The sequence below is a fragment of the Rhinolophus hipposideros genome, assembly GCF_964194185.1.
Source record: "Rhinolophus hipposideros genome assembly, chromosome: 1".
Classification (NCBI taxonomy): Eukaryota; Metazoa; Chordata; class Mammalia; order Chiroptera; family Rhinolophidae; genus Rhinolophus; species Rhinolophus hipposideros.
In genome coordinates this window covers 51,387,146-51,402,925 of record NC_138047.1, presented here as the reverse complement: position 1 = coordinate 51,402,925, position 15,780 = coordinate 51,387,146, and the positions used below count along the sequence as shown (strand labels likewise).

At 38.6% G+C, this 15,780-nt stretch overlaps 1 protein-coding gene across 2 annotated transcripts; it reads left to right on the top strand.

Annotated features, from left to right (window-relative positions):
• Positions 1–874: 874 nt before the first annotated feature.
• Positions 875–15,225, top strand: GRSF1 (G-rich RNA sequence binding factor 1). 2 transcript variants are annotated; one of them, XM_081057438.1, is made up of 10 exons: positions 875–1,388; positions 5,066–5,222; positions 6,522–6,677; positions 7,089–7,232; positions 7,876–8,011; positions 10,041–10,225; positions 11,216–11,337; positions 12,447–12,582; positions 12,750–12,825; positions 13,901–15,225. In XM_081057438.1, exons 1-9 carry the CDS (start codon positions 1,035–1,037, stop codon positions 12,797–12,799), a joined length of 1,440 nt encoding a protein of 479 aa, XP_080913564.1. In that variant the 5' UTR covers positions 875–1,034; the 3' UTR covers positions 12,800–12,825; positions 13,901–15,225. The 2 variants fall into 2 exon arrangements, with proteins under 2 accessions (XP_080913564.1, XP_080913565.1); XM_081057439.1 differs by lacking the exon at positions 875–1,388 and adding an exon at positions 1,528–1,665.
• The last annotated feature ends 555 nt before the right edge of the window (positions 15,226–15,780 follow it).

Genomic DNA, 15,780 nt, shown 5'->3' with positions numbered 1-15,780 from the left:
TGATGGGGTAAGGATTTTTTTGATTTTTTTTTTTTTTGAAATACTGAGCTTTCCTTTCCCTAAAAGTAGGCCAGAGTAGATAAACAACTCAAACTTTAAACGCCAATTATCTCGAATGCTTCAAAACAGCTAATCTGAAGGTCGTTTTATTTTAAGTCCTTACCAGATTAAAATGAGTACTGAAAGGGTGATTGACATGATCTTTAGGATTTGCTTTGAAATAGTCCAGCAAAGAAAAAAATGTTTGGGCTATGGTGGTGGCGGGGTCGATGAAACAAGTTTTAAAATGCTAATATTTTCTGAAATTCTGTAACTTCATTTTACTTTTTTGGAGACTTTCCACAATAAAATTTTTTTAAATGTAGATTTTTCTATTTTTTATTCTCAGAACTCCGTTTTGCCAAGGAACGAGACGGTCCTGCCCCAGGAGGAGGAAAACTGCACAACCTGTTCTTTTGCAAACCTCTGCCTGTCCACTTGCTAATACACTGATTCATTAAGGGAGGCTTCATCTCTGTTATATACATGTATAAGCAGCATATAAGTATCCGTTTTATTTTAAAAGAAGTTGGCCTTCCGTTCATATCTCAAATTTGGGGGTTACCAAACCTCCTTTGATGTTACCCCAACCTCTTTTAATAAGCCGCGTATCAGGATTCCTTCCAGTAACAGCCCTTTTGCACCTCAGGTCACGGGTACCGGAGGGGCGTCGGAGGACCGGCCTTCCAGGCCTGGGCTGTCTCCGAAGTAGGAAGGCCCTCGCCTCGCAGCCTCTAAGACTCAGTTTCCACCGAGCGAAAGAGCCCGGCGGTAGCGCCAGGGCCCCGCGGCCCTTCCCCGGGGCCTCGGGCAGCCCCGCCTCGAGGGCGGAGACCGGGCGGAGCAGCGCGCTCCCCGCCTCCTCCGGACTCGCCGCTGCCCCGGGTGCCGGCGCGCATGTGCCTGGCGCCCCCACCCCGGCCCTGGATTCCACTTCCCCTCCGCTCGCGCTGCAGCCGCAGCCACCTACGGGCCCCACGCCGCCTCCGGAGTCCATGGCCGGGACGCGCTGGGTGCTCGGGGCGCTGCTCCGAGGCTGCGGCTGTAACTGTAGCAGCTGCCGGCGCACCGGCGCTGCCTGCCTGCCCTTCTACTCGGCTGCCGGCTCCTTCCCTTCGGGCGTCTCCGGCCGTCGCCGCCTGCTGCTGCTGCTCGGGGCCGCAGCGGCCGCCGCCTCTCAGACGCGGGGCCTCCACACCGGGCCTGTGCCCGCCGGGAGGCTGGCGGGGCCTCTCCCCGCGGCCGCCTCCGCCGCCGCCGCGGCCGCCGCCTCTTACCCGGCCCTGCGCGCCCCGCTGCTGCCGCAGTCGCTGGCGGCGGCCGCGGGCCCGACGCGGGGATACGGCCAGGTACGTGGGCGCCGTAAGAGACCGCGCGCGGGACCCTCCCCCGGCCGCGCGCACGTGTCCCCGCGCCCCTCGTGTGCGCCTCGCGCGCGCGCCGCAGCCGCAGCCCCCCCGCCCCCACCCCCTCCCGCCTAGTCCTCCTATTGGGCCCCGGAACAAGGGCCGTGCTTCCAGGCCTCGGCTTCTCTCCTTGTTTTGTTCTCCTGGAGTCTCTGGTCGGCTGGGCAGTGTAAGTGTGGCTGGGGATGAATGTTGAGGCCTTGTTTCCTGCCGGCCCATGGTAGGTTTTGTGAGGCTTGGTGACACCCCCACTCCGCGTCCCTGTCGTGGTCCGCCCGCTGGCTGTGAAGTTGGGAGGCCGGACTCGGGGGAGGGTTGGGAGTTTCCGTGCAGCCGGCGCACCAGGCCTGGGCGCTGGTGACAAGGTTCACGCGCACAGTTGCGTGATCTGGGTTCGTGGGGAAGGAGGCTCGTCCCCAGCGCTCCCTGCTCTTCGTGTCCCCGGGGAAAGGCTAGCTGCCCCACTTTTCTGAAGGTCACCTCTGCACCTCCACTTTCTCTGACGGAAGGTCTTTTAGGACCATAGGTCACCGCCGACGGGGAGGACAGTTTGGAGACTGATATTTGGGGAAGGGGTGGAAGGGAGGGGACGTCTAGCGTTGAGGCCACGATTTGAGGATCCAGGAGTGACTCTAGTGCTTTTTGTTGTTGTTGTTATTTTGGGTTTTTGTTTGTTTGTTTTTACGTGCAGTGTGTGCTTTAAGAACTCAGATTGCAAATATTTTGTGCCCTGTAGGAAGCTCTCTTTCTGCTTGTTACGTGGCATCTGGGGGATGTCACCGCACTTTTTGACTACCCAGCTCCTGATGTCTTGGGTCATATTTATCTTAATTTGTGCTTCTCCTTGAACGTAGGGAAACTGGGAGGCTAATGAGCATGGCTGCTGTCTGCCCGTGGTTGAGCTAATTGATTTGAATTCCTGCCCAATACTTTCTCCTGCCTTTTTCTGTAAAAGCTTGTGATGCTTATGGAATTCTGGGATATTGGGGAATGTTGCCGTTATTAAAAAACATAATATCTCTAATATGTCTTTGTGAACTGGCTATTCTCTTTACTCGATTATTTTTTTCTGTGAAATTGACTATAATATCTGTTGAGCCTCTACTGGTGTTTCACACTGTGCTTCCATTTATCGTTGACTTCTTAAAGTTATATGTAAGTCTTCATGAAAATGTTGGGAACATACAACGGAGCGAAGAATCTCTCTTTAGCTCAAGGAGAGTGCAAGCTTGAGTTGTCTTCCCATGTTAATTGTAGTGATTGTTGCATTCTTATTAAATATGTATTAGACGTCTGCTAGAGGTTTACATTTGTCAGAGTCCATAAATTTAGACGTAAGTCTTCATGTAAATGGTGAATGGTACAAAGGAATCGCTTTCCTTAGCCCAGTAGAGTGCAAGTCTTAAAACCTGAGTTGTCTTCCCTGTTAAGGTTGTGGTGCTTGTTGGAATCTTATTAAAAATATCAATTTTTGCTTAGTTTTGTAAAATAGACTTCTTCAGGTGTGTCTCGGGCTTCTGTTACCCCACACCACAGCTGTTGCCTTCATGGTCTTTCCCTTTCTCAGTTGGTCTGACATACCAGTTGACAGATTAATTTTTCCAAGCATCCTGCTGTTTGTCACTCCTAAATGTCTGAATGTCTTTCATTAGTGCCCCTTTGCCTACTAGGTTAAGGAGTCACATTGAGCTTAACACTCAGATCCCTTTCCTATATAGTTCCAAATTCCTTTTGTCAGCTCATCTTCCTTGGCTCCTAATTGTACCCTACAGTTTAGCCAAATGGGATTATTGCTGTTTTGCAAATGGGCATTTGTTTATACTGCTTCCTCCCATTTCCTCACAAACTGGAATTCCTTTTCCTTTATACTGTGTTTCCCCGAAAATCAGACCTAGCCGGACTCCCAGCTCTAATGCATCTTTTGGAGCAAAAATTAATATAAGACCCAGTCTTATTTTACTGTAAGTATTTACTAATAGTGTATGTTAGCTGTAGTTTAATAAAAATCTAAATAAATAAAATTTTAAAATGGCATTGGGGGGGAATCTAACTCATCCTGTTTTGGCTTACATTATACATCCTAAAGCAATAAGTGAGTATATCCTAATGGTTTGGCAGGACATAAATTTTACTCAGGACTTGTTTTGAAATTTATCAGTCCCAAATTACATCTAATAATAGTGTTTTGGTTAAGGCAGAACAAGAGAGGCCCCTTCAATTTGACAAACACACGACTGCCTCCTACTCACTGTGCCTCATATTAGGCCCTCATCTCAAAAAGTTTACCATCTAGACTAACATAAGCATACAAGACAAGATGCTTTAAGTGTTAAGATTTAAGATTATCATAAGAATTCAAAACAGAGCACTAACAGAAGAAAAATCAAGACCTGATATGAGAAGGGGCTTGAAAGGAGGATAGACTTCTGATAGCGATGTCGCGTGTTTCCCTGAAAATAAGACTTAGCCAGACCATCTTTGGGTCTGGCTGCTTTTTCAAAAGTGTGTTTTGGAGCAAAAATTACATTACATTACATTACATTATATTATATTATATTATATTATATTATATTATATTATATCATGTTATACCCGGTCTTATATAAGACCTGGTCTTATAGTAAAATAAAACCGGGTCTTATATTAATTTTTGCTCCAAAAGCCGCATTAGAGCTGATTGTCCGGCTAAGTCTTATTTTTGGGGAAACATGGTAATTATTACAATATTGTTGTTTGTATTCCTTATGCTATGCCCTACATCCATCCCCATGACCACTTTGTAATTACCAATTTGTACTTCTTAATACCTTCCCCTTTTTCACTCACCCCCAACCCTTTTCCAATCTGGCAACCATCAAAATATTGTCTGTACCTATGAGTTTGTTTCTCTTTGTTAATTTGTTTATTTTGTTCCTTAGATTCCACATATAAGTGAAATCACATTGCATCTGTCTTTCTCTGCCTGACATACTTTACTCATCACAATACCCTTGAGGTCTATCCGTAATGCCACAGATGGCAAGAACCCATTCCCTTCCCTGGCTGAGCAATATTCCATTGTATATATGTACCACCTACTCATTATCCACTCATCCATTGTGGGGCACCCAGGCTGCCTCCACATCTTGGCCATTGTAAACAGTGCTGCAGTGAACATATGGATGCACATGTCCCCTCGAAGTAGCGTTTTCGGTTTCTTGGATAAATACCCAGAAGTGGGATTACCGGGTCCTTCTTAGTCTCGTGTTATAGCCTTTGTTTTAAAGTCTGTTTTGTCTGGGATAAGTATTGCTAACCCAGATTTTTTCTTTTCATTTCCATTTTCATGAAATATATTTTCCCCCATCCTTTACTTTCCGTCTGTGTGTGCTTTTCAATTTGAAGGGAGTCTCTTATAGGTAGCATATATAAGGGTCTTGTTTTCTTATCTATTCTGCTCCATTAAAAAATATGGTGGCTGAATGGATAGGATGAGTTAGATTTGTGAAGCTTACCTCTTGTGTCTGAAATAGTAATTGTCCCCTAAGAATAATATCAATCACATTCATTTGTAGAAATAAACATTTTTCTAAGTACATTGGCAAAGAAATATTTTTGCATTTCTTCATTTCTCTCTGAAGGAGTCCAAAACTACCTACCTGGAAGACCTTCCACCTCTCCCTGAATATGAATTGGCTCCATCCAAGTTAGGAGAGGAAGTGGATGATGTTTATCTCATTCGAGCTCAAGGATTACCATGGTCGTGCACTGTAGAAGATGTGCTTAGCTTTTTCTCAGGTATATTTTATGTATGTTTTAAATATGTAATTTTGTGTGAGTGAAAGATAGTGCCACAGAATCCAAGTTAAGCTATGCTACAGACATCTTATTTGATGGTTGGGAATTCTCTCATTCTGGCTGGTTACAGATGCATACCAAATGACACCATGTGTACCATTTGTGATACATACCAGGTTTAAAGACTGAAGGGAACAAAAATAATGTTAAAACTCATGGTATGAAATCAGTTTTCTCTGAAGATTTAATAAGTACATATCAAAAAAGTCAAACCTACTAGTGGAAATACGTTAGTGGTAATTTATATAAGAATAGTTCTTTATGTAATACATACATTTAGAATACAAGATTACTTAGTATCAAGTGATATAATTCCCTTAGTAACACATTTGGAAGATTTACATATTTGTGGTTAGTTTTTTAGTTTCTGTATCTGACTGATTTTTAATTTTGCTTTTAAGAGCAAAGTTTTTAAAAGGCTTTTAGAACATGGCATCTTAAATGTAAAAATGATGTAACAACATATTAAGTACCTTAATATGCATAGCATTTGTGTGGGTCAAGCATTTTATAAAACCATTTACATCTTCCATTTGCTCACATTATAAGAAGTTTGCAGTTTGGGGATGTCTTTCCTTGGTAACGAAAAAGGGGGAAAGTTAAATTATGGTAGCAAAATCGCAGGAGACATTTTTAGACTTTTTTTTGTTATCATTGAAACAAAAGAAGACACTTATGCATAAACATAACTATATTTTAATTCCTTAAGTGATTTGAAACTGATTGTAGAAGCATTGGGAAGGACATAATACATTTTTCGTTGCGCCTAGCCTGAATAGCCATTTAATGATCAGGGGATCATAAACTTATGTGTTAAGGTTTGCTTACCCTGTTCCCCGAATATAAGACCTACAGGAGAATCAGCTCTATGTGTCTTTTGGAGCAATAATTAGTATAAGACCCAGTACTATATTACATTACATAAGACCCAGTCTTATATTACAGTAAAATAAGACCAAGTCTTATATTAATTTTTGCTCTAAAAGACGCATTAGAGCTGATTGTCCAGCTAGGTCTTATTTTTGGGGAAACACAGTATCTTTTCCATGTGGAACATTTTAGAAACTACCACCTCATGGTATTTGGATGGCTTCAATGATGGGGGTTTGTGTGAGGAACCTGACAGGTATTTTGTTTCCTGCTTTGTTTTGTTGTTGGAAAATTGCATTCTACTGACTTGCATAGTTGAGCTAAAAGTTTGATTTCTGGTTTTAATTGATTTTACTCACATGCTTTTAGACTGCAGAATCCGCAATGGTGAGAATGGAATACACTTCCTCTTAAATAGAGATGGGAAACGAAGGGGTGATGCCTTAATTGAAATGGAGTCAGAGCAGGATGTGCAGAAAGCCTTAGAAAAGCACCGCATGTACATGGGGCAGCGGTATGTGGAAGGTACGTGAAGTCATGTTGTGGCTCTTTAGGATTGTTACAGTAAACTTTATTCTTTCCAACGCAGTTTCATTTGATCCTTAACAGTAATGAAGGAGTTAGATATTATGAATACACCCTTTTACAGGATGCAAAAATGGAGCACAGAGATAATCTCAGTTTCTTATCTACAAAGTGAGGATGTTGATCAAGTTTACCTCACAAATTGTAATGTATAAATGAGTGACACTTGGCACATAATAAATATTCGGTAAATGTCACTTGTTATTTTCTCCAGGGAAGTACATAAAGATTAAAAAATACTGGTTTTTAAACTCTTAGATAACCCACCAAATGTGATTTATTTAAAAGAAAAAAAGCCTTCTTCCTTAGTTATATACATTTTGCATATTTTTTTATGCTTTTTCTTTGTAGTATATGAGATAAACAATGAAGATGTGGATGCCTTAATGAAAAACCTGCAGGTCAAATCTTCACCTGTGGTAAATGATGGTGTGGTTCGTTTGAGAGGACTTCCTTACAGTTGCAACGAGAAAGACATTATAGACTTCTTTGCAGGTGCTTTTTGGTTTTATGTTTGAGGCCTCAAATCTTTTTTATCCCCATTCTTTCCTTCTATATCTTATGTAAACCTTTTCTTAGGTAACTGTACACAGTTATTTTAGATTCTTTAGGGGAGAATTCTTCATTTGGATTTCCAATATTGATAGATTATATAAGTATTTTGACCTATAACACTGATCTTTGGGGGATGTCACATTTCAAGTGAGTTTATTTTACTATTGAGGAAAATATCTTATAAGAGTGGCCATATTTGTCTAAGACAATAGCAATTTCTATGATGTAAAAGCATTATCATCTAATTCTTAGTTATAAAATATGCACCATTAGTAGTGATGTTAGTCTAAATCTCTATTTCCCCTACTATATAATTAATGGCAAAAAAAAAGAGAGAATGGTACTTTAGGTGGCCTGCTTACACCGTAAACATTCTGGAAATACAGATGTGTAGGTGTTGTTAGCTTTTGGCTGTATAATAATTTTCCTTCCGTTAGGCATGTATCTAGCTTTGGGATTGACAAAACATCCCAAATTTTACTAATAAAGTAAAACAATTAGTACCTGAATGAATGTGTTAATTTTAAGGATATAAAAGCTCATGCTGGCAGCACTAATTTGTAATAATTTTTTTGTGTCCTAGGACTGAATATAGTAGACATTACTTTTGTAATGGACTACAGAGGGAGAAGGAAAACAGGAGAAGCTTATGTGCAGTTCGAAGAACCAGAAATGGCCAACCAAGCCCTATTGAAACACAGGGAAGAAATTGGTAACCGGTGAGTAAAGTAGATACTAATGGTGTAGGAGTATCATACTTTGGGTCATATTGATGAATGCTACTGAACTAAACATAGAAAAATAGAATGTACAATGAGCTGTCAGATGCCTAGCGCTTATATTAATGAACTATTCACGTGTGTTATATTTGCTGGATGTGTTATTTCAGTATGCATTTTTTAAGAAAACATTTCCTTATATGATCCCAGTATTATCACATTGATCAAAATTAGCAGTAATTTATTATCTAATGTCATAATGTTCATAATCATATTTTCTTAATTATACCAAAAATGTCCTTTTACAGTTGAAAAATTGCATTCTACTGACTTGCCCCAGAATCTGGACATTTTCCACACATTGCATTTGATTGTTATGTCTGCTGTTCTTTTAAAGTAGAACAAATCCCCTTCTTTATTTTTTTATTCCCTCCCCCTTTTTAAATGCATTTAACTTTTGAAGAAATTGGGTCAGTTGTCCTGTACAATGTCTCACGTTCTATATTTATCTTATTGCTTCCTCATAGTATCATTTAACTAGTTCCTTTGTATCCTCTATTATTTCCTGAAAACTGGAAGTGAGAGCTAATGTCTTGAATCGGTTCAGGTTAACATTTTGATATGGATGCTGTATAGGAGCGGTGTATGTTGCATATCGCATCGCGCTAGGATGCATGTAGTGTAATAGGTGGCTTCTTTTGTCTTTTAACTTAATTTTGGAGGAGTATTCAAAAGTGTCAAAGCTTTGCTGCTTTCTGGCCTTTTTAATTCTTTGAAGCTTAAAAAACCAGACATTCAAAGCCATTGTTTCAAGATCTACTTATAGAATTGGTTCAAAGGTCTTTATTAAATTTCTTTTTAAATGAAAAATGTATATGCAGAGCTCCCCTGCCCATTTTTTTCAGCACTCTTCATATTTTCTTGTTTCTTGAAACACATCAAAGTTATGATTTTATGTGGAAATGTTAAGACAGTGTACAAAACTCTTCAATAAATTAAGAAGTGGTGCCCATCTAATCTTTATATGTTTTTAAATACAAATGATTTTTTTCCTTTTTTTTTTTAATTGGGCGATATTGGGGAACAGCGTGTTTTTCTATGACCCATCAGTCGCTGTCCTTCAATCTAGTTGTAGAGGGCGCAGCTCAGCTCCAAGTCCAGTCGCTGTTTTCAATCTTAGTTGCCGAGGGCGCAGCCCACCATCCCATGTGGGAATTGAACAGGCAACCTTGTTGTTAAGAGCTTGCACTTTAACCAACTGAGCCATCCAGCTGCTCCTCTGGAAGCTCAGCGGCAGCTTGTCTTCAATCTAGTTGTGGAGGGTGCCCCTCACTGGCCCATGTGGGAATCGAACCGGTGACCATATTAAGAGCTCGCGCTCTAACCAGCTGAGCTCTCTGGCTGCCCCTATATACAAATGATTTTCATAATTCAGCCTTAACCTGATTTGGAAAAGTAGTGTTGAGAAAAAGAAAACCGGATCCAGAATCTTCGATTTAATGGTCTCACTGCCAAGCAGATAGCAAGTCAGAATTGACATTTAGTTCATGATTTCACATTAAACTATTTAGTGAAATTCTGGAGGAAGCTAGCTCCTCATATACTGTGACTTTTAATATCTTACACAGATATGATTGATTTTCACAGAATTGAATTATAAGACTTCAAGAGATTAACCCACTGTGAAAAACAAAACCCTTCTTACCACATTAATTCTTTCCATCCACACAATTTACCTTAGCATAGTTGTCCTCGTAAAGCAAAACAGGGTAGAAAATATTGTTAAAATGCATATGGCAAAAACTGTTATCTTGGGTGGGGAAGATTAAATCAGTGATCTGTTGAGAGTTCTTTTTCATGAGCTAATATCTATATCCATTCTATTCCCCCTCCCATCCCACCTGTCATCCTTGGACACTTGTGTTTCATAAGCTGTTGGAAATATTATATGTGCATGTTTTGTTTTAAATGAGTTCAAAGTAAAGTTACTTTACACCATTTGTGCCTGTTCACTTTTGCTTTGACATAGATATATAGAGATATTTCCCAGCAGGAGGAATGAAGTTCGAACACATGTTGGTTCTCATAAGGGAAAGAAAATGGCATCTTCTCCTACTGCTAAATATATAACTGAGCCGGAAATGGTCTTTGAAGAACACGAAGTAAATGAGGATATTCGACCAATGACCTCTTTTGAAAGTGAGAAGGAAATAGGTAAGGACCTGCCTCTTGTTGAGACTAATTGGGTCTATCTTATGTGTTTTGGTATTTGTTAAAATATTTTTTAATGACCATGTTGTATGATGATAGGACAAGGGAAGTGAGTTAAAGATTTAATACGAGTATGTATTTGTGTATAGTACGTGCTTTGAATATATGCAGAAGGGCGTAATTATTTCATGAGGTTTTTAAATTTAATCATTTTTGTAGACTCTGTATCAGAAAAGCTGGGTGGCACAAATATAACAAAAGGAAGTAAACTGTCAACATTTAAACTAAGGTGGGAAAAGATGTGGGGGGAGAGCGGAAATGTTAACTAAAGTAAGGAGTTTTGTTTGTTTCTGTAATTACTGCTTTGATTCCTAACCCCAAAGCAACATTTGGAATCTTTGAAGTTTGATAAATCCTTTTTAAACTGGTGCCCTGGGATTATCCTCTTTTCCTTTCTTTCTCTCTCTCTCTCTCTCTCTCTCTCTCTCTCTCTCTCTCTCTCTCTCTCTCTCTCTCTCCTTCCTTTCCTTTCCTTTCCCTTCCATTCCCTTTTCTTTTCTGTTTTCTTTCTCCTTCCTTCTTTCCTTCCTTCCTCCTTCCTTCCTTCCTTCCTTCCTTCCTTCCTTCCTTCCTTCCTTCCTTCCTTCCTTCCTTCCTTCCTTCCTTCCTTCCTTTCCCTATAATCCTGAAAGTTACTCTTGCCTTTATTTTTTCATTAGTAATTATCTTTCCTTCTCTCTGTTGTTACAGAAAGATGTTCCTTTGTAATCTGGTAATGGGTTGAGGCCCTAAAGTCTTATGGGTGTTCAGGTGATATTTGTAAGGTAGCAGAAATTTCACATCATTTTGGCTTTTAAAATGAAAGCCCTGCTTCCTAACTGGTTCAAGAAGAATTGAAGATTTTGACATAAGGTCAAAATTACCTAATTGTAATCTGTTAATATCTCTTGAAGCTTTTATGTTCTTGACTGTGCTTTTTGTTCCATTTCTCAGAATTGCCTAAGGAGATGTCAGAAAAGCTTCCAGAGGCTGTTGATTATGGAACTACATCTTCAGTACATTTTGTTCACATGAGAGGATTGCCTTTCCAAGCCAATGCCCAAGACATTATAAATGTGAGTGGCAGGAAGATACCCAGTCTCAGTAGGTTTGAGCAAAAGTTCTAAAATTGAACTTCTGTTAATTTCCGCAGTATCTTTGGACAATAAGAAGGTATCTCCATAGTTGTGGAGGCTTGTTTTATTTCCTTTACCTAAGTAGGGGATTTATTACATTTTAAGCTCAAATGTGTAGTGGGTAAGAGGATTTTATAGATGCGGAATATGATGCAGGTTTAGTATTCAAAGTAAGAAATTTTGGGTTTTCTGTAGATTTGTTCATTCAACCCATTCAGTGTTGTTTAGGAACAGACCCAGAGGAATTTTTCACACACAGTTAGTTATGTGCTAGAGAAGATCTAGTACTCTTAAATGTCTGGAGCTTTCATCAGACCATGTAGCCTTCTTGCATCCGAATTCCTTAATTTTTGAGAAAAGGAATTTTTAAACTATTTTTATTTTATAATAGATACTGTATGAAATGAAGAGATAACAAAGCCCTTACTGACTTCATGAACTTCGGGGCATAGACTTCAAGTGGATCCAAACCTAGAGTCTTCACTTAGTAGTGGGGCCTCAGAGTTGTTTTCATTATTTCAAAAAGCCTAATAGGTATCAGATCTTTATGTAAATGAAGGTTGCACAGTCACATTAAAGCCTTCCATTACTTTGGTTTGGAATGATAACCCTCAGTGTGGTTCCTCTGTTTATGTGGCGCTGATAAGAAACCGATTGTCAGGCTACACGTCTGATTAAAAAAATGGTAAAAATGAATTACTAAGAAATGATGTGTATTTGATGGTCAGTCCTGAGAAACAGGGAAGGATGTGTATGAGGGGAATAATCAAAGTGGTCTTTGTTGGTATAAAAAAAGTTCAGAACTATTTGTATAGTATTAAGTTGTCTGTGAACAGATATTTGAAATGAACCTGGAGTTCTAAGAGGATCAGAAAAGCCAGAAGAGATGGTAGGTGTGTAGTTACTTTGTTACTTAAAAGAGGTTTCCTAAAAACACCTTTCTCCAATGTTTGAATCAAAATCTAAAAAACATGCAGAGCCACGAGACTTGTCGAATTTGGGCCTAGTGCCATTATGTTCCTTTTTTGCTTTCTTTGTTCATGGTTTAGTTTTTTGCTCCACTGAAGCCTGTTAGAATCACTATGGAGTACAGCTCCAGCGGGAAGGCCACGGGAGAAGCTGACGTGCACTTCGACACGCACGAGGATGCTGTTGCAGCCATGCTCAAGGATCGCTCCCATGTTCGTAAGTGCCGCCTAGGGTGTTCACTGGCATTTTTGGTGTCTGTCTGTGCTTACAAATGCCTTTTTCTGCTTTGGATTTGCCTAGAAACTATGAGAAAAATGTCTGCAATGTTAATTTCTGCCTTTTCAACTTTTTTAAATGAGTTTTTTTCTGTTTGTTTTTCTCAGAACATAGGTATATTGAATTGTTCCTGAATTCATGTCCAAAGGGAAAATAAGACTTCCAGGGACTCCAGATAATAAGGTAAACTTAAGAGGTGAAATTATTTTCAATTGGTAAATTAATCATCAGTTTAGTAATTTGTCATATGGTGGAGACCGTACTCTTTTTAATAAAGATGAAACTATTTTGGAGTGAGTGAATCAACTGAATATATTTTTATTACATCAAGTCCTGGTATGTTATAGGAAGAAATAATTAATTTCCAGTTGTGTTTGTTTTTATCATCCTATAATTAAAGCATCAATATAAGGAGTGAAATTCACCTTGGAAATAGAATTCGTAATAGTATAGTGGCTTTGAGTATTTTCCCTATATGTAGTCTTTTTGCATCTTTCCCAACATTCGTCATTCTATGTGCTGAAAGATAATTTTTTACCATTTGTAGCTATAAATCATGATACACTGGAAATGTGCCTCGCATTAGCTTTTTTTCCTATAAAATTTAAATACATCTCCTGAGCTCTAAGCTATTTTTAAGATGTCTAAAATGATACATTTGAAACCAGGGCATATCATGGTTGGTACACTTAACATACCACTGTTTCTTTTCCTAAAATGGTATTATGAAAATGGTTGTCCTCAGAAGTACATGATTTCATAGTGTTAACTTATCTGCAACAAATCTATCTACTATGTCATGATGTTCATTCCCTTAACTCAATGTTATGTGGTGTCTTTATGTTTCCCCATAAAATCTTTCAATGTATTTTATTGTAATCATTTTTCTCCATATAGTGGTGCATTCTTTTGAGACACTTCACTGTAATGATTTTTTGAAAACACCTGGGACATTTCTTTACAATAGTTGTCATGCGCTATTTTTAGATATAAGTCCCACAATCTCGTGATGTTAAATAGGTATTTATATTAGCTAAAATCTATGTAAATTATATTCTGTGCTCAACTTTAATAATCTATCTTCATGTTAGGTTGCAAATACTAATGCCTAATTTTCTTCACCTGAACTTAATTTGTCAAGTAAGTTGCACGGAATCAGAAAGAAAAAAATTATTGAATATGTAATTTTAAATGGTATGGGAACATGTGCAACACTTTTTCATTATTAGTAAATGTGCAACATTTTTTTTATTTTCAGGATGAAGCAAGAAGCATTTCATTTGCACATCTTTCTTGGACATGGGATATAAAGTTCCAGTTTTTTAGCAGCAACTGCTAGAGAAAGAATTTTGGGATTTGGGGTTAATTGCTTGTAATTCCATAGTGGACTGTTTAGTAAAAAAAGGAAAGATTCAATTGGGGATTAAATAAACCACAAAATTAAAATTTTTGTTTAAACTGTCCCAGATCTAACTTAAAAATCTGGTCTTTATTTTATATGATTAAACATTTTTTTTTCATAGAGGGTATGTTACTCAATGTAAAGACTGCATATTTTTATTCAGCACTGTCCTTTAAAGTCTTTCTCTCATTTTAAAAATGATGTTTGAGAGCTCTGATATAAAACTTTATAGAAGAAAATATTGATTTATTTTAACCAGATACTCACCAAAGCAAGGAAAGGTTTCCAACCTTTGAACCATTATGGATTTACAGAGTAGTTATAATTTTAGGTGTATTTGATGACTTAGAGGTAGAAATTAAAAAAAAGATTCAAAACAATAAATACCACAAGTTAGTGAGTGTAAATAACTACTTGGCAGTTTCATATTTTTAGAAATGTTTTGCCTTTCTAGGCCTTGTACTTAAGGCATTTAACATGAATGCCTGTATACTTAAGGAGGGAATTCTGGCCTCAACTTAAAAGTTGTCTTAACACCTTCCACCCCCTTGTTTTGGTTTTGGGTAAACTAAGGGTTTTAGTCTCAATTTTGTGAAGTGACATGTCAAAAAAGTCCCGACTGGTAAGGACATTAATGGCTTCACTTGAATTTAAACCAGCTCTAGATAGGAAAAAATCTCAGTCTCATTTGCTTTTTCAATGGGGTAGCACATCCCATATTTTAGTACAAGTAGGGGTGCCTTGCTTAAATAAAAATAGCATTTAATGTATAATTGTGTGAAGGATTTATGGATAAAGCTGTATTTCTGTCACATTATGGCAGTATCTTCTGCTTTAATAGTAAACAGCTTGTTATTTAAATATTGGATCAAGATGGCTGGCTTCAAAATGTAGTCATTAATAAACTAATTTTATGTGCACCTTGTAGGAGAATCAAAGTCCTGTATACTTTCTTTGCCTTGTTCCTTTTCTCAGGGTGACGACTGCTACGTAGATAGTTACCAGGAGATGCAATCCTATTTCTTAAAATTGAATTAGCCCAGATTTCTGAGAGGTGATATCTGGAAGAGAGATTATGTCTTCTCACTCAGTACATAACCATCTTTGATTACCAGCTAAGATACAAAATCACTGTACTGTATATAGTCAATAAATGAAGGCTTGTTTCAGGCTGAAGATTACCTAAGAGTATTTATTTATGAGTGCGTGAATCAATTGAATATATTTTTATTACATCAAGTTCTGGTATATTATAAGAATAATTAATTTTCAGTTGTGTTTGTTTTTATCCTTTAAGAACGTGACTTCCATTAATCAGCTTAACAGCTTCAGTATTACTACTTAGGTGGAAACGTGTTTTCATATATGTGTACTCGCGAGCTATGAAAACTGGCGTCTGTAGCTGTGTGATCTACTGATTGGAATGTGATCTTTTCTCTCCCTTAAGCAGTAGTATCTAATTTGCTGTGGAAAAAATCTGTAGGGTCGATTGGGATTGGGATTGGTGAGGAATTCATTTGCAATTACTTTATTTTAAAGCTAATGAGTTTAATTTGCACATCTCTGGGAAAAGAATGTGAGCAAAAGCATTAAAATTTACGTAGTAGGTAAGCTTGAAGGGGTTTATCATCTCTCCACACTGGGGTCTGAGTTCTTAGTACAAAAGGTGGCCATTTTAGGGAAGTCATCTTATGAATTCATATATTTTCCTATACTCCCTTTAGTAATTTAGGCTA

What these genes read in the sequence shown, in the direction of transcription:
- GRSF1 (XM_081057438.1), top strand. Translation starts at nt 1,035, where the DNA reads ATGGCCGGGACGCGCTGGGTGCTCGGGGCGCTGCTCCGAGGCTGCGGC. An exon ending in CGACGCGGGGATACGGCCAG is followed by an intron (nt 1,389 to 5,065) that starts GTACGTGGGCGC and finishes TTCTCTCTGAAG; the next exon opens with GAGTCCAAAACTACCTACCT. An exon ending in TGAAAGTGAGAAGGAAATAG is followed by an intron (nt 10,226 to 11,215) that starts GTAAGGACCTGC and finishes TCCATTTCTCAG; the next exon opens with AATTGCCTAAGGAGATGTCA.